The sequence below is a fragment of the Bos mutus genome, chromosome 1, assembly GCF_027580195.1.
Source record: "Bos mutus isolate GX-2022 chromosome 1, NWIPB_WYAK_1.1, whole genome shotgun sequence".
NCBI classification, from domain to species: Eukaryota; Metazoa; Chordata; class Mammalia; order Artiodactyla; family Bovidae; genus Bos; species Bos mutus.
The window spans coordinates 135,803,922-135,826,608 of NC_091617.1; the positions used below are offsets into that span (position 1 = coordinate 135,803,922).

Genomic DNA, 22,687 nt, shown 5'->3' on the forward strand with positions numbered 1-22,687 from the left:
TTATATCCAGGCACTATAATCCAAATTAGAAAATATTTATCAAGAGGAAAAGATGCTACCATATCAGACTTCCTTGCTTATAATAAATATTCAAAGGAGCTTTAAGCTGAAATGGAAAACTTCTTAAGAGCAATGAGATAGCTAAATCATCCCCTTAACAGCCCTTCTAAGAAGATGAGAAAAATTATTATTGAATATTTAATACTTAAGATTACTAACATGTACTGTTAGGTCAAACTTGTAGTGGTAAATTGTATCCATATTTGCTGGACATGTATATTTTAGTACATTTTATAAGATTGTCTCAACTGTACTTTACAAGGAGTTATAAAGTTCATTTGTGACAAACTTATGAAAAATTTTACAGTATATTTTTTACCGTGAATTGTTATAGGCCATGCTTTCTTTTTTGTGAAATATTATTTAGCAAATCTATGACTTAGTTATAACATTGTTCTTATGAAAAAACATAGCCTGCTTTATGGCACATACCTGGGAATAATTTGTAGAAGAACCCTTTTAGTAAACAGTAAGGGCAAGTGTTCAACTGTTGGATGGGCACTGTAGAAGGTAAAATGATACGAAAGTTTGAGGCTATAAATACAACTCCACGATGCTGCTGGAGTAAGAGCTAAAGAGTTGTTCATGGCATCAAATGTCATTTCATGAACATTTGTCTTCTCAAAATTGCCACCCAAAGCCCAAGCAGGGTGCAAGGAGGAACAGAAAGGTTAACCTACAGGCATCTTGAACACACAAAAGCACTCTCCTTAAGTGCTGCTTTCATGACAGATGTTTTAATACTGTGCTAAAGAGAAATTTCTTTTCCACTTTGTAAACTTAATGTAGCAAGCATAACAAGCCTGGGCTTTTCAAAAATATTCCTCCCTTCTCTGAAAGCCTCTTGCATTTGGCATAATGGAAATAATCTGGCAAGAGCTAAGAGATGTGTGAACAGGTCAAATAAAAATCTGGTCTAGCTTTTTTTTTCCTTTTTTAATTTGTCAAAGTAACATTCTACTTCCCTGAATTTGGAGATCCTTTCCAGCTGCCTTCTAATTTATTCCAGGCACTAAAGAAAAAAGTTCTTTATCAAAGTTCTCTCCTAGTAAATAAATCTGGCGCCTTCTTAGAGCACCCATTTAATTCTTTTTAGAAATTCTAGGGCCTGTAGAGACCCACCTAAGACCACTTTCCTTTATTCTAATGCTAAGAAGTAATTGCTTATGGTGGTTTGTTCATGAAGTTATAATCACCTAGTTTGATCAATTCAGTTCAGTTCAGTCACTCAGTCGTGTCTGATTCTTTGTAACCCTATGGACTGCAACACACCAGGCTTCCCTGTCAGTCGCCAACTCCTGAAGCTTACTCAAACTCATGCCTATCCAGTCGGTGATGCCACCCAGCCATCTCAACTTATGTCATCCCCCTCTCCTGCCTTCAGTCTTTCCCAGCATCAGGGTCTTTTCCAGTGAGTCAATTCTTCGCATCAGGTGGCCAAAGTATTGGAGTTTCAGCTTCTGCATCAGTCTTTCCAATGAATATTCAGGATTGATTTCCTTGAGGATTGACTGGTTGGATCTCCATGCAGTCCAAGGGACTCTCAAGAGTCTTCTCTAACACCACAATTCAAAAGCATCAATTCTTTGGTGCTCAGCTTTCTTTATGGTCCAGCTCTCACATCCATGCATGACTACTAGCAAAACCATAGCCTTGACTAGATGGACCTTTGTTGGCAAAGTCAAGTCTCTGCTTTTTACTGTGCTGTCTATGTTGGTCATAGCATTTCTTCCACGGAGTGTCTTAATTTCATGGCTGCAGTCTCCATCTGCAGTGATTTTGGAGCCCAGGAAAATAAAGTCACTGTTTCCATTGTTTGCCCATCTATTTGCCATGAAGTGATGGGACTGGATGCCACAATCTTCGTTTTCTGAATGTTGAGCTTTAAGCCAACTTTTTCACTCTCCTCTTTCACTTTCATCAAGAGGCTCTTTAATTCTTCTTCACTTTCTGCCATAAGAGTGGTGTCATCCACGTATCTGAGGTTATTGATATTTCTTCCAGCAATCTTGATTCCATCTTGTGCTTCATCCAGACCAGCATTTCATATGATATACTCTGCATATAAGTTAAATAAGCAGGGTGACAATATACAGCCTTGATGGACTCCTTTCTCATTTTGGAACCAGTCTGTTGTTACCTAGTTTGATAGCCATTAAAAAAGACACTGACTGCTGGAGTTTTGTTTGACATTGTTAATTCAGAGCTTGGTTTCAACCTCTAGGACAGTGCTATCCAACAGAAATATATAGTGTAAGCCAGAAATGTAATTTAAAATATTCTGCTGCTGCTGTTGCTAAGTTGGTTCAGTCGTATCCAACTCTGTGCGACCCCATAGATGGCAGCCCACTGGGCTCCTCTGTCCCTGGTATTTTCTAGGCAAGAAAACTGGAGTGGGTTGTCATTTCCTTATCTGAAAATATTCTAGTAGCTACATTCTTTAAAAGTAAAAAGAAACAGATGAAATTGATTTTAATAATACATTTTATTTAATCCAATATATCTGAAATATTATTTCAACATGAAATCAATATAAAAATATTACTAGTGGGTATTTTACATTCTTTTAAAAACTGATTCTTCTAAATTAGATGTACATTTCACACATGTATAATACATCTTGTTTCAGACAACGTATTTCACATTGAGTATGATTATTGGCTACCATGTTGAACATCACTGTGATAGGGAAACTGATCAAAATACCCACCACTGAAGCAATGTACTGTAGCAAACATGTTGTTGTGGTTCAGCTGCTAAGTCATGTCCAATTCTCTGCGACACCATGCACTCATCATGCCAGGCTTCCCTTTCCTTCACTATCTCCCGGCGTTTCCTCAAACCCATGTCCATTGACTCAGTGATGCCATCCAACTGTTACATCCTGTGTCGCCCCCATCTCCTCCTGCCCCGAGTATTTCTCAGCATCGAGGTCTTTTCCAATACGTCAACTCTTCCCATCAGGTGGCCAAAGTATTGGAGCTTCTGCATCAGTCCTTCCAATGAATATTCAGGATTGATTACCTTTAGGACTGACTGGTTTGATCTCCTTGCTGTCTAAGGGACTCTCAGGAGTCTTCTCCAGTACAATTTGAAGGCATGAATTCTTTGGCGTTCAGCCTTCTTTATGGTCCAACTCTCACATCTATACATGACTTCTGGAAAAACCATAGTTTTGACTCTGGATATTTGTCAGCTAAGTGATGTCTCTGCTTTTTAATATGATGTCTAGATTTGTCATAGCTTTTCTTCCAGAGAGCTATCATCTTTTAATTTCATGGCTGCAGTCACCATCCACAGTTATTTTGAAGCCCAGGAAAATAAAATCTGTCACTGTTTCCACTTTTTCCCCTTCTATTTGCTATGAAAAGATGAGACCAGATGCTATGATCTTAGTTTTTTTGAATGTTGAGTTTTAAGCTGACTTTTTCTGTCTCTTCTTTCACCCTTATCAAGAGGCTCTTTACTTCCTTTTCACTTTCTGCCATTAAGATGGTAGCATCTGCATAGCTGAGGTTGTTAATATTTCACCCAGCAATCTTGAATCCAGTTTGTGCTTCATCCAGCCCAGCATTTCACATGTGTACTTTGCATAGAAGCAGAGTGACAATATACAGTCTTGACATACTCCTTTCCTAATTTTGAACCATTCTGTTGTTCCATGTCCAGTTCTAACTGCTGCTTATTGACCTGCATACAGGTTTCTCGGGAGGCAAGTAAGGTGGTCCGGTATTCCCATCTCTTTAAGAATTTTTCACAATTTGTTGTGATCCACACAGTCAAAGGCTTTTGCATAGTCAATGAAGCAGATCTTTTTCTTGAATTATCTTAATTATTCTGTGATCCAATGGATGTTGGCAATTTAATCTCTAGTTTCTCTGCCTTTTTTAAATCCAACATGTACATCTAGAAGTTCTTGGTTCACATACATTGAAGCCTAGCTTGAAGGATTTTGAGTATAACCTTGTTAGCGTATGAATTGAGCGCAACTGTGTGGTAGTTTGAACATTCTTTAGCATTGCCCTTCTTTGAGATTGGAATGAAAACTGACCTTTTCCAGTCCTGTGACCATTGCTGAGTTTTCCAAATTTGCTGGGATATTGAGTGCAGCACTTTAACAGCATCATCTTTCAGGATTAGAGATAGCTCAGCTGGAATTCCATCACCTCCACTGCTTTGTTTGTAGTAATGCTGTTCTACAAAAAGAGTTGTTCATAATATTCTCCTATTATCCTATTGATGTCTGCAAAGTCTTCTGTGATATCCCCTAAAGGATACAAAATTGTTTATTTGTACCTTCCTTCCTTCGTCTGTCTAGTTAAAGGTCTGTCAAATTTATTGCTCTTTTCAAAGACTATGTATTAACATATAGAATTATACAATATAATGATTGATATGAGTTAATATTAACAAGATCTTTGTTTCATTTTCTCTTTTGTTTCAGTGTTATTGATTTCTGCTGTTTATCATATCTTTTCTTTTGCTTTCTTCAGACTTATTTTGCTCTGTTTTTCTAGGTTCTTGGTATGGTAGCTTGGATTATAGATTTTAGACTTTTCCACTTTTCTAGTCTATGTATTTAGCACTGTAAATTTTCCATGCAGTACTGCTTTATTTGTATCCCACAATTTGTATGTATTGTATTTTCATGTTCATTCCATTTTCAATTTCCCTTGAAATTTCTCTTTGATACATGGAAGTGGGTCACGACAATGTGTTACTGAATTTCCAAGTGTTTAGAGGTTATCTTGCTATTTTTGATCCCATGTGGTTACAAAACAAATTCTGTATTATTTCAGTTCTTTAAAATTTGTTGAGGTTGGCTTTATAGACTAAGATACTGTTTATCTTATTATGTGTTTTATGGATACTTGAAAAGAATGTGGATTCTGCTTTTGTTGGGTGGAGTGTTCTATGAATATCTACTAGATCCTATTGGTTGATGTTATTGTTGAGTTCTTCTGTATCCTTGCTGATTTTCTGATTGTCCTATCAATAGTTGAGAGAAGGGTGTTGAAGTCTTCAACTAGAACTATGGATTTGTTTACTGTCCTTTTCAGTTCTTTCTGTTTTTTATTTACATATTCAGCAGTTCAGTTATTTGATGCATACACATTTAAGATTGCTAAGACTTCATAAGGATTTACCCTTTTATCATTATATAATGACCTTCTCTGTCTCTGTGCTTTGACCTCCAAGTAATTCTCAGTACTTTGAAGTCTACTTTTATCTGGTATTAATATAGCTGCTCCTGCTTTCCTTTGATTAATGTTTGCATGATACATTTTTTTATTTTTGGTAGGTTGTTTTCAACCTGCCTAAATCATTATATTTGAAGTGAATTTCTCGATGACATATAGTTAGTTGGGTCACATTTTTTAGTTCATTGTCTTTGTAATAAGATTGAGGTTAGTGCTTAAATCTGCCATTTTATGTTTGTTTTTAGTTTCTGTTTTTTTCCTGCATTCCAATCAGTTAATTTAACATTTTTAGAATTCCACTTTGCTTTATCTAGAATGTTTCTGATTGTATCTCTTTGTAAACTCTTTTAGAGGTTGCTCTGGATGTTATAATATAAATACATATAACATATAATAATCCATATATTAATATATGTATGTATATATCTCACTAATCTATTGGTATCATCATTTGACCAGTTTGAATGAAGAAACTTTACTTCCCTTTAAGTCCATTTAACCTCCACCATTTATAATTGTTTTAAATATTTCCTCTATGTACATGTAGAATGACATCACATAGTATTAAAATGTTTACTTTAAACATCAAACATAGTGTAGAAAATTCAAGAGGAAAAGAAAAACTAATTTCTGTAGCCATATTTTTCTTTTCATGGTTTATTCCTTCTTGATTTTCCTAGGTTCCCCCTTAACCCCTCTGTTTAGAAGACTTTTTTAAGCTGTTCTTTTAGGGTCTATAGGCAAGTGTTCTCTGTTTTCCTTTATCTAAGACTGTCTTGATTTCTCCTCCTTAAGGAGGGTCACAAAAAGTCGGACACAACTGAGCGACTAAACAACAAGGATATCTTCACTGAGTATAAGGTTCTATGTTGACAATTCTTTTCTTCCAGCACTTGAAAAAATATCCTGCCATTTCCTCCTGGCATATGCATATATATTTTCCCTGTAGATAAGATGTCATTCTTCACTGGCTGCTTTTAAGATTTTGTCTTTAGTTTTTAGAAGTTTAATTGTGATGTGTCTTGGCATGGATTTCTTGGATTTATTATGCTTTAGGTTTACTCAGCCTCTTAAATCTATAGGTTATATCTCTTGCCAAATTTGGGAAGTTTTCAGCCATTATTTCTTAGAGTATTTTTTCAGTCTTGCCCTCTTTCTCTCCTTCCTGGACTCCAGTGTCATAAATGTTAGATATTTTGTTATAATTCACATGTCCCTAATGCTAGTCTTTAAAAAATTTTCTTATTCTATTTTCTCTTAGTGGTCCGGATTGGTCAATTTCTATTGACCTGTCTTACAGTTCATTGATTTGTTCCTTTGTCTCTTCCATTTTGCTAGCCATCCACTGCCCATCCACTGAGGTTTTTATTTAAATTGTTACATTTTTCAGTTATAAAATATCCATTTGGTTCTTTATTTCTTCTGTTTCATTACTAATATTTAAGTTTCTTTGCTGAGACTTTCTGTTTTCTCATTTGTTTCTACTGTGTTTACATTTACTAATTGAAGCATTTTTATTATAGTTGCTTTAAAGTCTTTGGTTAGAAATTATAACATCTCTGTCACCTCAGTGTTCACATAATCATTCATTTTCAGACTTCCTGGGTTTTGACATGACAAAAGATTTTTTATTAAAACCTAAACATTTTCATATTATATTATGAGTCCTTATTTAAACCTTCTATTTTAGCTGGGTTTATCTGGCAGTACTCAGTTAGAGTAAGGGGATGCACTACCTCTGCCGGTAGGTAGAAGTCCAGGTTTCCGCTCAGCCTACATTGATACCTGTGGATAGAGATGTTTTCTTATCACTGAGTGGTCCCCATTGACATCATAGAAGGGAGAGAACTTGCTCCTGGTGTCACTCCTTACTTGTCTGATACCACCCTGGACAGGGTGTTGAGGTACCTCATTACAGCACTCAGAACGGTGGAAGCCTATGTTGGCATGAGTTGGGGTGGGGTCAATGATACTTTTCTGCAGTATTTGGCATAGGTAGAGTGGTTATTCTCTAAGTTTTCTGTCTTTTTAGCTGCCCTTTCCCAGTCCTTCAGCTATAGACAGTAGACTTTTGTTGAGGCTCTTTTTCATTTGATTTTTGTCTGTGCTCATTGGCATTTTCAAGTTGCTGGCTTCTTCAGCTCCAAGTCTGGGATATATGAGACAAAGAGAAAATCCAAGGAACTTAATTTCATGTTCTTTTTCTGGTCCAAAAGTCCCTTGCAGTCTGCCTTCTTCTCTCTACCTTTCAGAGTCTTCTTATGCTTGTTTTATAGACAATGCCCATGTTTGGTTTGTACTTTGTCGAAGGAATAGGGGAAAGTACATCTATTCCATCTTCCTGGAAACAGAAGTCTTTGGAAGCACAAGTTTCTTAATTTGTGCAGGTATTCTCTAAACTACTGTCTAAAGTTCTCTGGGAAAGGCTAAACTAGAGAATGGGAACTGGTACTGGAGCTTAAGTAGAGTCTCCTTCACTCTAGGTCTGGAGCTTGGGAAACACACCCTCAGGCATGTATGACGATCATATAGATTTAACAACTTAGATGAAATGGATCAACTCCCCAAAAACCTACCAACTACCAAAACTCACTGAATATGAAATTGCTGTTGTTGTTCAGTCACTCAGTCGTGTCGGACTCTTTGCAACCCCATGGACTGCAGCACACCAAGCTTCCCTGTCCTTCACCATCTCCCAGAGCTTGCTCAAACTCATGACTGTTGAGTCGGTGATGCCATCCAACATATCATCCTTTGTTGTCCCCTTCTCTTCCTGCCTTCAATCTTTCCCAGCATCAGGGTCTTTTCTAATGAGTTGGCTCTTTGCATCAGGTAGCCAAAGTATTGGAGTTTCAGCTTGAGCATCAGTCCTTCTGAATATTCAGGATGGATTTCCTTGAGGATTGACTGGTTGGATCTCCTTGCAGTCCAAGGGACTCTCTAGAGTCTTCTCCAAAACCATGGTTCAAAAGCACCAATTCTTTAGTGCTGAGCACTCTTTATGGTCCAGCTCTCACATCCATACATGACTACTAGAAAAACCATAGCTTTGATTATATGGACCTTTGTCGACAAAGTAATGTCTCTACTTTTTAATACACTGTTTAGGTTTGTTGTAACTTTTCTTCCAAGGAGCAAATGTCTTTTAATTTCATGACTGCAGTCACCATCTGCAGTGATTTTGGAGCCCCGCAAAATAAAGTTTCTCACTGTTTCCATTGTTTCCCCAACTATTTGCAATGAAGTGATGGGACTGGATGCCACAATATTAGTTTTTGAATGTTGAATTTTAAACTAATTTTTTCACTCTCCTCTTTCACCTTCATTAAAAGATTCTTTAGTTCCTCTTCACTTTCTACCTTAAGGGTGGTGCCATCTGCATATCTGAGGTTATTGATATTTCTCCTTGCAGTCTTGATTCCAGCTTGTGCTTCATCCAGGCAGCATTTCATATGATGTACTCTGCATATAAGTTAAATAAGCAGGGTGACTATACAGCCTTGACATACTCCTTTCCTACTTTTGAACCAATCTGTTATTCCATGTCTGATTCTGACTGTTGCTTCTTGACCTGCGTACAGGTTTCTCAGGAGGTATGTAAAGTGGTCTGATACTCCCAACTGTTTAAGAATTTTCCACAGTTTGTTGTGATCCACACAGTCAAAGGCTTTAACATAGTCAATGAAGCAGAAGTAGATGTTTTTTGGAATTCTCTTGCTTTTTCTATGATCCAGCATATGTTGGCAATTTGATCTCTGGTTCCTCTGCCTTTTCTAAATCTAGCTTGAACATCTAGAAGTTCTTGGTTCATGTACTGTTGAAGAATAGCTTGGAGAATTTTGAGCATCACTTTGCTAGCATGTGAGATGAGTGCAATTGTGCAGCAGTTTCGACATTCTTTGGCATTGTCTTTCTTTGAGATTGGAATGAAAACTGACCTTTTTCAGTCCTGTGACCACTGCTTAGTTTTCCAATTTGCTGGCATATTGAGTGCAGCACTTTCACAGCATCATCTTTTGGGATTTGAAATAGCTCAATGGAATTCCATCACCTCCATTAGCTTTGTTCATAGTGATTCTTCCTAAGGCCCACTCAACTTCACATTCTAAGATGTCTAGCTCTAGGTGATAGATCACACCATCATGATTATCTGGGTCATGAAGATCGTTTTTGTATAGTTCTGTGTATTCTTGCCACCTCTTCTTAATATCTTCTGCTTCTGTTAGGTCCATACTGTTTCTGTCCTTTATTGTGCCCATCTTGGCATGAAATGTTCCCTTGGTATCTCTAATTTTCACGAAGAGATCGCTAATCTTTCCTATTCTATTGTTTTCCTCTATTTCTTTGCATTGTTCACTTAGGAAGGCTTTCTTATCTTTTGGAACTCTGCATTCAGAGAGACATATCTTTCCTTTTTTCCTTTGCCTTTCATATCTCTTCTTTTCTCAGCTATTTGTAAGGCCTCCTCAGACAACCATTTTGCCTTTTTGCATTTCTTTTTCTTGGGGGTGGTTTTGAACACTGCCTCCTATACAGTGTTACAGACTTCTGTCCATAGTTTTTCAGGCACTCTGTCTATCAGATCTAATCCCTTGAATCTATTTGTCACTTCCACTGTATAATCATAAGGGATTTGATTTAGGTCATAGCTGAATGGCCTAGTGGTTTTCCCTACTTTCTTTAATTTAAGTCTGAATTGTACAATAAAGAGTTCATGATCTGAGCTACAGCCAGCTCCTGGTCTTGTTTTTACTGACTGTATAGAGCTTCTTCTTCTTCAGCTGTAAAGAATATAATCAATATGACTTCGGTATTGACCATCTGGTGATGTCCATGTGTAGAGTAGTCTCTTGTGTTGTTGGAAGAATATGAAATAGATAACCCTAAATGCTTCTATTAAAGAAGTTGAAGTCACAATTTAATATATCTTGAAAAAAGAAATCTTCAGGCCCAAATGGTATCAGTGGTGAATTCTGATGAATTACTAAAGAAGAAATAACACCAATTCTACACAATTTCTTCCAGGAAAATGAAGAAGAAGAAGCACATTCCAGCTCATTTATGAGACCAAAATTACCAAACAACAAGCTACAGACCACTATAGATACAAAAATCTAGAGCAATCCAGCAGTATATAAAAAGAACAACCAAGTAATGTTTATCCCAGGAATACAAGGCTGATTCATATTCATATGTCAATCATTAAGAAAATTATTCATTGTAATCTACCATATTAACTGCCTAAAAAAAAAACCCACATGATCATATCAATTGATGCAAAATGGCAACTAAAAATCAGCATCTATTCATGATACACTAGAGATAAAAAGGAATTTATTTAACCTGATTCAGACCATCTAAAAATTCTACAGCTAACATCATACTTAGTAATGAAAGACTGAGTGTTTTAATTCCCGAAATTGAGAACAAAAGATGTTTACTCTCACGATTGTTCTTTATTGTTATAGAGGAGGTCTTAGCCATTGCAGTGAGACAAGAAAAAGAAAGTTCTTAGTTGGGGGAAAAAAATAAATAAAACTGTGCCTCTTTGCAGACAACATGATTGTATATAATATCCTTAGGAATCTACCAAGCAAAACAAACAATCCCTCCTAGAACTAAAAATAAGTGAGTTTGGCAAAGTCTCAGAATTATATCAACATATAAAATTAATTTTATTTCTATATACTGCATGCTAAGTCACTTCAGTCATGTCCAACTCTTTATGACACTATGGACTGTAACCCACCAGACTCCTCTGTCCATAGTTAAGAATACTGGAGTGGACTGCCATTGCCCTCCTCCAGGAGATCTTCCTGACCCAGGGATTGAACCCACGTCTCCTGTAGCTCCTGCATTGGCAGGTGGGTTCTTTACCACTAGCTAGCAGTGAACATTTGGAAGCTGAACTTTTTTAAATACCATTTTACAATAGACTAAGAAAGGAAATAGGTACACATATAACAAACTATGTATGCTATCTATATACTAAAAATTATAAAAGTAATGAAAGAAGCCTAAATAAATACAGAGAAATACAGAATGTATAGATGGCAAACAAACACATCAGCACCTGCTGCTGCTGCTGCTAAGTCACCTCAGTCGTGTCCGACTCTGTGCGACCCCATAGACGGCAGCCCACCAGGCTCCCCCGTCCCTGGGATTCCCCAGGCAAGAACACTGGAGTCGGTTGCCATTTCCTCCTCCAATGCATGATAGTGAAAAGTGAAAGTGAAGTCACTCAGTCGTGTCCGACTCTTAGCGACCCCATAGACTGCAGCCTACCAGGCTCCTCTGCCCATGGGATTTTCCAGGCAAGAGTACTGAAGTGGGTTGCCATTGCCTTCTCTGACATCAGCAACTACGGAAATACAAATTAAAACCACCATGAGATATCTCTGCACATTGTGAAAATGGCTAAGTACTCACTATACCTAGTGCTGATAACTGGAACTCTCATACACTGCTGGTGGGAAGGTAAAATGGCATAGTCACTCTGGAAAATGTTGACAGCTGATAAGTATTTACCACATGACCTAATAACTCCACTCCTGGAATTTGCTTTTAAAAATGAAAAGGTATATTCACACAAAAAGTCACATACAGATATTTACAGAAGCTCTTTAATAATCACCAAAAATTGAAAACAGCCCAAATGTCCTTCAGCAGGTAAATGGATAAACAAATTGTGGTACATCCCTACAGTGGAATACTACTCACTGATAAAAAGGAAGGGGCAGTTGATAAACAGAACAATTTGGATGACATTCAAATGAATTATGCTGAGTGAAGGAAGCTGGCCTCTAAATAACACATGCTAAAGAATCCCATTTATATGACCTTTGGAAAAAGGCAGTAGTATAATAACTGACAAACCTAGACAGCATATTAAAAAGCAGAGATATCACTTTTCCAACAAAGATCTATATCATCAAAGCTATGTTTTTTCCTGGACTCATGTATGTATGTGAGAGTTGGACCATAAAGAAGGCTGAGAGCTGAAGAATTGATGCTTTTGAACTGTGGTGTAGGAGAAGACTCTTGAGTCCCTTGGACAGCAAGATCAAACCAGTCAATCCTAAAGGAAGTCAACCCTGAAAATTCATTGGAAGGACTGATGCTGAAGCTGAAGTTCCAATACTTTGGCCACCTGATGTAAAGAGCTGACTCATTAGAAAAGACCCTGATACTGGGAAAGACTGAGAGCAGGAAGAGAAGGGGTGACAGAAGATGAGATGGTTGGATGGCGTCATTAGTACAATGGACGTGAGTACTCAATGGACATTAGCTCAGTGGACATGAGTGCTCAAAGGACTGCATGCTGCATTCCATGGGATCGCAAAGAGTTGGACACAACTCTTCTCAGGTAGCTCAGATGGTAAAGTGTCTGCCTGCAATGCAGAAGATCTGGGTTCAATCCCTGGGTTGGGAAGATCCCCTGGAGAAGGAAATGACAACCCACTCCAGTACTCTTGCCTGGAAAATTCCATGGATGGAGGAGCCTGGTAGGCTACAGTCCATGGGGTCACAAAGAGTCGGACATGACTGAGCAACTTCACTTCACTTCAACAACAACATAATAACTGAGAACCATTCAGTGGTTTCTACAGGTTAGAGGTAGGGCTATTAAGGGGCAGCATGAGGGAGTTTTGGGGGGAAAATGAAACTGTTTTATATCTTTATTGTAGTTATGCCAGTCTATGAATGTGTTAGAAAAAGTTATGTTTACTAAATAAATAATAGTAACAATACAACGAAGGACTGATGGACCATTCTCACACTGCAATTGTCTTGGGAATTATGTAGACTGTCTGTAAGCAGATCCACCACCTACACTTTACAAGTTTCAATGGGACTATGCAGTTAGCATTTAAAATAGCCAGTATGGGGAGTCTTGGCAACAAGACAGTTGCTCAGTTTGGCTGTCTTGACTTTAGACACCAGAATATCCAAAATAAATTATTTTTATGAACAAATAAATTTTTTTTCTAAAATCTTCCAATGTTACCTGCAGCCACACCAAATACTGTGTATATGGCTGGGTGGTTATATCAAACTGAGTCTTCCATTTAAAAATATTAATATATAGAATAGGTTGTTTTCATGTGTTATATGAGGACCTCAGACACCAGCTTATTTCCTCCTTCTTCTGCTGCCCTTTGTTCCCCTCCAGGAGGTGGTAGCTCACTGGATAGCTGAAAGCCGCATTGCCATTGAGGAGATCCGCTTGTTGACCCTGAAAACTGCCCACAGCATTGATACTCTGGGCAGTGCTGCTGCTAAGAAAGAGGTGAGGACCTTTGGACCACAATCTGCCAAGTAACACGTTTCTCCCACACTTTGGGCATTCCGGGTTTCATGGTGACTGGAGGGCACTCAGAATATTGGAAGTTTCCAATTTGATTTTGGTTTAAAGATTATAAATGTATATCATTTGCCAGTTTTCCTTTCACTGGGCTGCTTTAGGGAATGATTTTCAGGATGAAGAATATCTTCAGCTTTCTCAAGATGCAGCAACAGAAGGTAGGAAAATACTAGACTTTATATAGACTTGGAATTGTACCCGGTATGTCACCTTCTGCCAACCTCTTGACCTTGAGCAAAGTAACTAATCTGCCTATGACCTAGAGTTCCAATGAAGAATAACCAAGTTGATGTAGAATGTGGGGCACTATGCTGCCACATAGAAATGTTTCATAGAAAGTCCTTCTTGTCTTCTGCCTTATGTTTCTGGCTTATTTGGAATAAGAACATAATTATTTAACTATAAAATCAATGATACTTCCATGTTCTAGCTATTGTAAATAGTGCTGCAATTAACAATGGGATACATATATCTCTTTCAGTTTTGGTTTCCTCAGGGTATATGCCTAGCAGTGGGATTACTGGGTCATATGGTGGTTTTATTCCTAGTCTTTTAAGGAATCTCCGTACCATCTTCCATAGTGGCTGTATCAATTTACATTCCCACCAACAGTGCAAGTGTTCCCTTTTCTCCACACTCTCTCCAGCATTTATTGTTTGTAGACTTTTTGATGATGACCATTCTGACCAGTGTGAAGTGATATCTCATTGTAGTTTTGATTTGCATTTTTCTAATAATGAGCGATGTTGAGCATCTTTTCATGTGTTTGTTAGCCATCTGTATGTCTTCTTTGGAGAAATGTCTGTTTAGATCTTTTCCCCATTTTTGGATTGGGTTGTTTGTTTTTCTGGTGTTGCACTGTATGATCTACTTGTATATTTTGGAAATTTATCCCTTGTCCATTGTTTCATTTGCTATTGTTTTGTCCCATTCTGAGGGTTGTCTTTTCACCTTGCTTATAGTTTGCTTTGCTGTGCAAAAGCTTTTAAGTTTAATTAGGTCCCACTTGTTTACTTTTGTTTTTATTTCCGTTATTCTAGGAGGTGGGTCACAGAGGATCTTGCTTTGATTTATGTCATCAAGTGTTGTGGCTATGTTTTCCTCTAAGAGTTTTATAGTTTCTGGTCTTACATTTAGGTCTTTAATCCATTTTGAATTTATCTTTGTGTATGGCACTATTTACAATAAAAACAGCACTATTTACAATATCAAGAACATGGAAGCAACCTAGATGTCCATCAACAGATGAATGGATAAAGGAGTTGTGGTACATACACACAATGGAGTATTACTCAGCCATAGAAAGCAACACATTTGAGTCAGTTCTGATGAGATAGATGAACCTAGAACCTATTAAACAGAGTGAAGTGTATCAGAAAGATAAAGATAAATACCATATTCTAATATATATATACAGAATCTAGAAAAATAGTACTGAAGAATTTATTTACAGGGCAACAATAGAGAAACAGACAGAGAATAGACTTATGGACATGGGAACAGGGGAGGAGAGGGTGAGATGTATGGAGAGAGTAACATGGAAACTTACAGTATCATATGTAAAATAGATATCCAATGGGAATTTGCTGTATGGCTCAGGAAACTCACACAGGGGCTCTGTATCAACCTAGAGAGGTGGGATGGGGAGGGAGAAGGGAGGGAAGTTCAAAAGGGAGGGGATATATGTATACCTAAGGCTGATTCATGTTGAGGTTTGCATAAAACAGCAAAATTCTGTAAAGCAATTATCCTTCAATAAAAATAAATCAATTTTTTAAAAAAATCAATGACACTGCTAAGGGAAAATGATTAGTGAAGACTCTTTACCTCTTTATGATCCCTAACATGATGAGTATCATTTATCAGCTGCCTGAAATCCTTCTGCAAACAAGGCGAGGCAAGTTATAAATAAATTAATAGAATGTAATTTGGATGAGATAGTTCTTTCCAGAAGGTCTGTGTTGACTGAAATATGGCCTAATGGCTGCATTAGCAGATCTTTTTGGCTTTCATCAAAGATCCTGTTTCAGTGGTGAGTGTTTGTGGAAAAGTTCTCTTGTTTCTTTTCACAAAGAACATACAGATTAGATAAAATTCTGTCACACATATTGTCTAAGAAAATAACATTCTTCTTACATCTTGTTTATGTAGATTGCAATGATTAAAGTGGCTGCCCCCCGTGCCGTCTGCAAAATTATTGACCGGGCCATCCAAGTGTGTGGAGGTGCGGGTATTTCCCAGGATTACCCTCTGGCTCACATGTGAGTGCTGTGTGCTAAGTAGTTTCAGTCATGTCTGACTCTTTGCAACCCTATGGATGGTAGCCCGCCAGGCTCCTCTGTCCATGAGATTCTCCAGGCAAGAATACCAGGGTGGGTTGCCATGCCCTCCTCCAGGGGATCTTCCCAACCCAGGGATCCAACCCACTTGTCTTATGTCTGCTGTATTGGCAGGCAGTTTCTTTACCATTAGCCCCACCTGGGACCCTCTAACTAACATGTCATCTAATCACCATCTACATTTAATGGTGTTAGGGTTAAATATCTGCACATGCTTTGATACTGTTTACAAAGAAAATAAAAATAACTAACTTACTTTAAAGCATAATTGAAAGCTAACTGAGGTTAATATAGGTACTTTACAATAGATCTCTGTATCCATAAATAGTTTTATAATTACAATTGTCATTTCCCTCAGTTGTGTTCACTTTTACCCCGAGAGGATGCACTGAGGGTTCCTGGACGTAAATAACTCATGAGGGTTCACCCTGGAACAGGAAGGAGGACAGGGGCAGAGCTGGTCAAAACGGGGCCCAGAGCCAGGCTTAGGTAGGCACTTAGGACGCTTTACCACCCACACCCATAGCTGTGGCCAGACTGCAGCCATTCCTGCCAGCCAACACATCATGTCCACATGGTGAGTGCTGAGATCAAGAAGATACACTCAGCACCGGACGTGATATCACCTTCTCTGTCACACTGGGGATAAGAATCTGGTGCCCCGCCAGTTTTCCCCCATCAATTTTTAATACGAAAGAACTGAATATATAGTACTATATATCTATATTATATAAAAGTTATATATTCTTCATGGCCTGTGTTACCCAAGATGTCTCCTAGCAACTTCTAGTACCTTACAGCCATCCAAGAATGAGATTAAGCCCACTGCACCATGCCATTTAAGACTCCACTCCCAAAGTGAGGACTTTACAATGACATTTCACAAGCCCTTGGGCTTACTTTTCTTGATTTTCCCTGTGCAATTTTTCTTATCACTGCCTTGGTGAGATTTCAAACACTAATAATCTTGGCTTAGAATCGGAGTGACTGTTGAGGCATCAGGTTTCTCTATGATAAGTCCTGCCACTCTGTTCTTTATGTTTTTGCAGGTATGCCCTAACGCGGACTTTGCGCATAGCAGATGGGCCTGACGAAGTCCACCTTTCAGCAGTTGCAAAAATGGAGCTGAGGGACCAAGCCCAAAGCCTGAGGGCCAAGATATAGGAGGTGACACCACCTCACCTTGATACATAATATTTTTCCACTTTTGTAACAGCTTGAGCACAGGATTAATTACTCACTTTGGTAAAAATTTGAGCATCTGTTTTAATCAATGACTTTTATCATTTCAAGGATCACACTTGAAATTTTATAATCTCAAGGGTTTAAGTAAAAAAGGAAATTTTATAGCTGTTGTCATTCAAACACCTAAACGTATATAGCATTTAGTTTTTAAACACACTACTTGTAAAGAAATCATGAAGTAGATTGGAGAACTAAATCATAAGCATAAAAATATTTTTACTTTTTTACTTTCAGGAATTGTTCCATTTAAATAAATATTAAATAAATATTTAATCACTACTTTGTAAAAATATAGTGGGATCTCCTTTTGGTCATTGGTTTTAGGGGTTGGTTTAACACTGTATGGTATTGTTTGCATTGAATGAGGCATGACTGGGTCATTTTAGAGTTTATATTGTTATAAGGCTCTTCATAATTCAGCAGGAGCATTTATCCATAAAATCTGATTATGGTTTAAAGTTTACTAGAAGACATGCATCTTATAAGAAAATAAAATTAAGAAAAATTTTAATTATGTATAAAATGTTGATGTGAACAATGGATGTTTTAACCTACAAGAAAGTTATAAGTTTTGAGAGGAGATTAAAAACAATCTGCTCTGAACAATGTTTTGTTAAAAGCAATACCCTAAGCCAACATTCTTGTGGCGTGTTAAATCCGTGCTGCCAGAACTACAGCCCTGGACCACTTGTAAATCTTGAGCACCTGAATTATGTGGTCAGCATAACTTAGGAACTGAATTTCTGATTTTTAAAAATTTTAATTAATTTAGATTCTCAACTCAGTTACTGGAAGACTTTTAAGTATGCTTAGAATAACTTGGACATGTGAATTGTCTGTGGCAAATGTAAATTTTTTTAAGTCTAAATGCAAGTATTTTGAATGAAAATTTAGCACCCAAATTAAGAAAGTACAAAATATACACCAGATTTTGAAAACTTAGTACAAAAAAATAAATGTTTCATTAATACATTTTAAATATTGATTACTTGTTGAAATGTTAATATTTTTGATATATTGAATTAAGTAAAATATATTTAAATTAATTTTACCTGTTTCTTGTTACATTTTTAGTTTCTATGGATGCCATTAGAATAGTTACTGACAAATTTTTAAAATTTTCAAATGAAAGTATTTTGAATTCAAAAAGCTTTAAAACTGTACATGAATTTATTGATGTGCATGCTGCTGCTACTGCTAAGTCGCTTCAGTCGTGTCCGAATCTGTGTGACCCCATAGACGGAAGCCCACCAGGCTCCCCCGTCCCTGGGATTCTCCAGGCAAGAACACTGGAGTGGGTTGCCATTTCCTTCTCCAGTGCATGAAAGTGAAGAGTGAAAGGGAAGTCTCTCAGTCGTGTCCGACTCTTAGCGACCCCATGGACTACAGCGTACCAGGCTCCTCTGTCCATAGGATTTTCCAGGCAAGAGTACTGGAGTGGGGTGCCATTGCCTTCTCTGATTGATGTGCATAAATTATTGTAATCATTATTTAAATGTTTTCCTGGAGTGGGGGTGGGTACCCAGCATTTGACAAAGACCTGGGTTCTGAGTCTTGTGTATCATGTGGGCTTTGTAAACATTTGCCTTCGAGCCTTAACCTTGTGGTATCTTGTATTTCCTTCTGTATGCTGGGATTAACTTTTAAACTTAGAGGACCCTTATCTATTGAGGGCTTGTGTGATAATCACTGAAGCTGTATAAAAATACTCTGATACTTGTGAACAACAATAAAGCCTTCTATAAGGCATCCTTTTTTAGGTGGATAAAATCTTATAACCCAAGCTATTCAATCTTATTACTAGTTTTAAAAATTGCAACTTAAAAGAAATCAAGATTGTTTCTGACCAATTAGAATTAAAAGTTGTATCTGGTAATTGTAATTTTGTGATACTTTTTTCCTCCTTGAGAAAAACTGGCTGAATTGGTGGTGGACTTATTTCAATTGATCTGTTTCTATCTGTCTGTCATATACGCAGCTGTCCTCTCCCCATGCGATCCATATCACCTCTCTCACCTACCTTTAATTTATTCAGATAAAATCATATTAAAAACCATAGTAAAGATTGTTGAAAGAAAAAATTCCAGTCAACAAAGACTAAAGTAAGATCAAGGGCCCCTTCCCTTAATCACAGTGAGTGAATGACTGACTGTAAACATGGGAGTGACGGGTCCACTTCCAGGGTCTCCTCAGGCTGTCACTGCAAGTCACTCTGAGCAGTCCACCCCGGACAGTCAGCCACGTTTGCCAGTCATTTGAGCCCTCACAGGTTTAAAATGAGAAGTCGCCCTTCAGGTAACCTCACATAGGAAGAAAGGGAGAGCTCACCAGTTAGTGGGCAGCAGCAGGGAAGGAGGGGCAGCGTCTGCCCAACTGGAAGTCACCATAAGGCTTTACACAAAAGCGGCCACAGAAGGCGTGGCTTGTCCAGGGAATAGCCAGGTAAGGATCTCCAGGAGTTGATGGTTTAACCTTTAAGAACACACAAGAGAAAGTTCAGGTAATCATGGAGGAGCTTTTCTCATAAGCCTGTTTATAAGGCTTCCCCCAGGTCCATGTCTCCCCAGCTCTTCCCACAACTCTGGTCTACTTGCATCTCATAGGCCTGTTTTGTTCAGTTGCTCAGTCTTGTACGACTCTATGCAACCTCATGGACTGCAGCACACTAGGCTTCCCTGTCCTTCACTGTCTCTGGAGTTTGCTTAACTCATGTCCATTGAGTCAGTGACGTCAACCAACCATTTCATCCTCTGCCGTCCCCTTCTCCGGCCTTCAATCTTTCCCAGCATCAGGGTCCTTTCCAGTGAGATGGCCTTCCCATCAAGTGGCCAAAATATTGGAATTTCAGCTTCAGTATCAGTCCTTCCAATGAATATTCAGGGTTGATTTCATTTAGGATGGACTGGTTCGATCTTGCCGTGCAAGAGGCTCTCAAGAGTCTTCTCAGGCACCACAGTTCAAAAGCATCAGTTCTTCAATGCTCAGACTTCTTTGTGGTCCAACTCACATCCATACCTGAAAAACCATAGATTTGACTATACAGACCTTTGATGGCAAAGTAACATCTCTGCTTTTTAGCACACTGTCTAGGTTTGTGATAGGTTTTCTTCCAAGGAGCAAGTGTCTTTTAATTTCATGGCTGCAGTCACCATCCCCAGTGATTTTGGAGCACAAAAAAATAAAGTCTGTCACAAAGATCCTTTCTTGACCACTTGTTCTGAACCAGCATCACCTGCTCTCCAGCCCCTTTATACCATTCTTCTCACAGCACTGATCACTTGACATATCTACTTACTTATGGTCTGTCTGCTCAGTAGAGTCCACTTTTTTTGTGTATTGGAACCATGCATGGCTAGTACACACTCAAAAATAGTATGAATGAATGAATTCATGTGCATGATTGCTTTCCTGATCCCTGATTTGCAGTTGTTGAGAGGGCAAAGCATTTATTTGTAAGTCTATAAACAAAAACAGAACGGAAGCCTGAGCACTAGCCCAAGAACACAGAGGCTGGACAACAGACCCAGACCGAAAGTGAATGTGAAAGTCTTCACTGGGACTGAGAAAGGATATTAGAGCCCCAGCAGTGGGGGCACACAGCAGTTTGGGCTGATCAACTGATGAAATACTTGTTTTTAATAAGTAACAATTCAGAGAATGCACAATGACTTTTTTCTTTACTTTCTTAAAAAATTCAGTTATTTTTTAACAATATTGGTTTGATTTTTGCCATATATCAACATGAATTAGCCATAGGTGTATATATGTCCCTTCTTTCTTGATCTCCCTTCCACCTCCCACCTTTTCCCATCCCTGTAGATTGTTACCTAGAGTCCCAGTTTGAGTTCCCTGAGTAATAAAACAAATTTCCACTGGCTATCTGTTTTATGTATGGTAGTGTGTATGCATCTAAGCTACTCTCTCCGTTTATCTCACCCTGTCCTTCCTGCCTTGTTCCCTTGTCCATAAGTCTCTTCTCTGTGTCTGTGTCTCCATTGCTGCTATGCACATAGGTTCATCAGTACCGTCTTTCTAGATTCCATGTATATGTGTTAATATACAATATTTGTTTTTCTCTTTCTGACTTACTTCACTCTGTATAATAGGCTCTGGGTTCATCCACCTCATTAGAACTGACTCAAATGTGTTCCTTTTTATGGCCAAGTAGTAGTCCATTGTATATACGTACCAACATTTTTTTATCCATTCATCTGTCAATGGACATCTATGTTGCTTCCATGTCCTAGCTATTGTAAATAGTGCTGCAAGGAACATTGGGGTACATGTGTCTTTTTCAGTTTTGGTTTCCTTACTGTATATGCCTAGAAGTGGTATTGCTAGGTTGTATGCTGGTTTTATTCCTAGTTTTTAAAAAGATCTCCATACTGTCTTCCATCGTGGCTGTATCAATTTACATTCCCACCAACAGTGCAAGAAGGTTCCCTTTTCTCTGCACCCAGTCCAGCATTTATTGTTTGTAGACTTTTTGATGATGGTCATTCTGACCGGTGTGAGGTGATATCTCATTGTAGTTTTGATTTTGTTTTTTTTCCCACTATTTGATTGGGTTTTTCTTTTTTTTCTGGGATTGAGTTGTATCATCTGCTTGTATATTTTGGAAATTAATCCTTTGTCCATTGTTTCATTTGCTATTATTTTCTCCCATTCTGAGGATTGTCTTTTCACCTTGTTTATAGTTTCCTTTTCTGTGCAAAATCTTTTAAGCTAGTTAGGTCCCACTTGTTTATTTTTGTTTTTATTTCCATTATTCTAAGAGGTGGGGCATATTTATTTTTTAAAAATTTCCTTGATGTGGAGTCCAACCTAATCATCCAGAGTGCTGTGATCAGCTCAAGGTACAGAGGGAAGACAGGATAACTAAGAAAAACAAAACCACATTCAGTGATTGTTAGAATTTTCTAATTTTCCAAATTAGGATTCAGGGAAGAGTCCTCATTTAATTCAGGGCAAAAAGCATTCAGGGTTTATGATCCTGCCATAATATTTTTATTTTTATTTCTTCGGGTATCTCTTTCTCATAATTTTGTGATTATCATGAAGAAAATCCAAACATTCTAGTGTAAGACTGTGGTTGCAATAAGTTTTGTGAAACAAGAGTTTCTTTAAAACTTTTATTTTTAATTGGAGGGTAGTTCCTTTACAATGTTGTGTTGGTTTCTGCCATATGTGACTCAGCCTTAAGTATACATATATCCCCTCCTTCTTGAATCTCTCTCCTACTCCATCCCCATCTCACCCCCCTAGGTCATCACAGAGCACCAGGTTGAGTTCTCTGTATTATACAGGAGTTTCCCTGTAGCTATATATTTTTTTACTCTTATTATACACTTTATTCAAGGAATCTTTGTTGAAAATACAGTCCTACAATATAAGATTCTTATAGAAAGTAAGTTAAAGCAGATGCACGACAGTATATGTGTGAAATCTTGGATTTCACACTATAGAAACAGACCTTT

The 22,687-nt window shown here is 37.9% G+C and overlaps 1 protein-coding gene across 1 annotated transcript in view; it reads left to right on the top strand.

The window, feature by feature from the left end:
* The window catches only part of ACAD11 (acyl-CoA dehydrogenase family member 11), a 117,532-nt gene extending 98,403 nt beyond the window's left edge, over positions 1-19,129 (top strand). Inside the window, exons 18-20 of the mRNA XM_005906541.3 lie at positions 13,435-13,551; positions 15,778-15,887; positions 17,015-19,129. Of these exons, the coding sequence (XP_005906603.1) occupies positions 13,435-13,551; positions 15,778-15,887; positions 17,015-17,129 (342 nt within the window). The 3' untranslated portion in view covers positions 17,130-19,129. The remainder of the gene's footprint in view (positions 1-13,434; positions 13,552-15,777; positions 15,888-17,014) is intronic.
* The last annotated feature ends 3,558 nt before the right edge of the window (positions 19,130-22,687 follow it).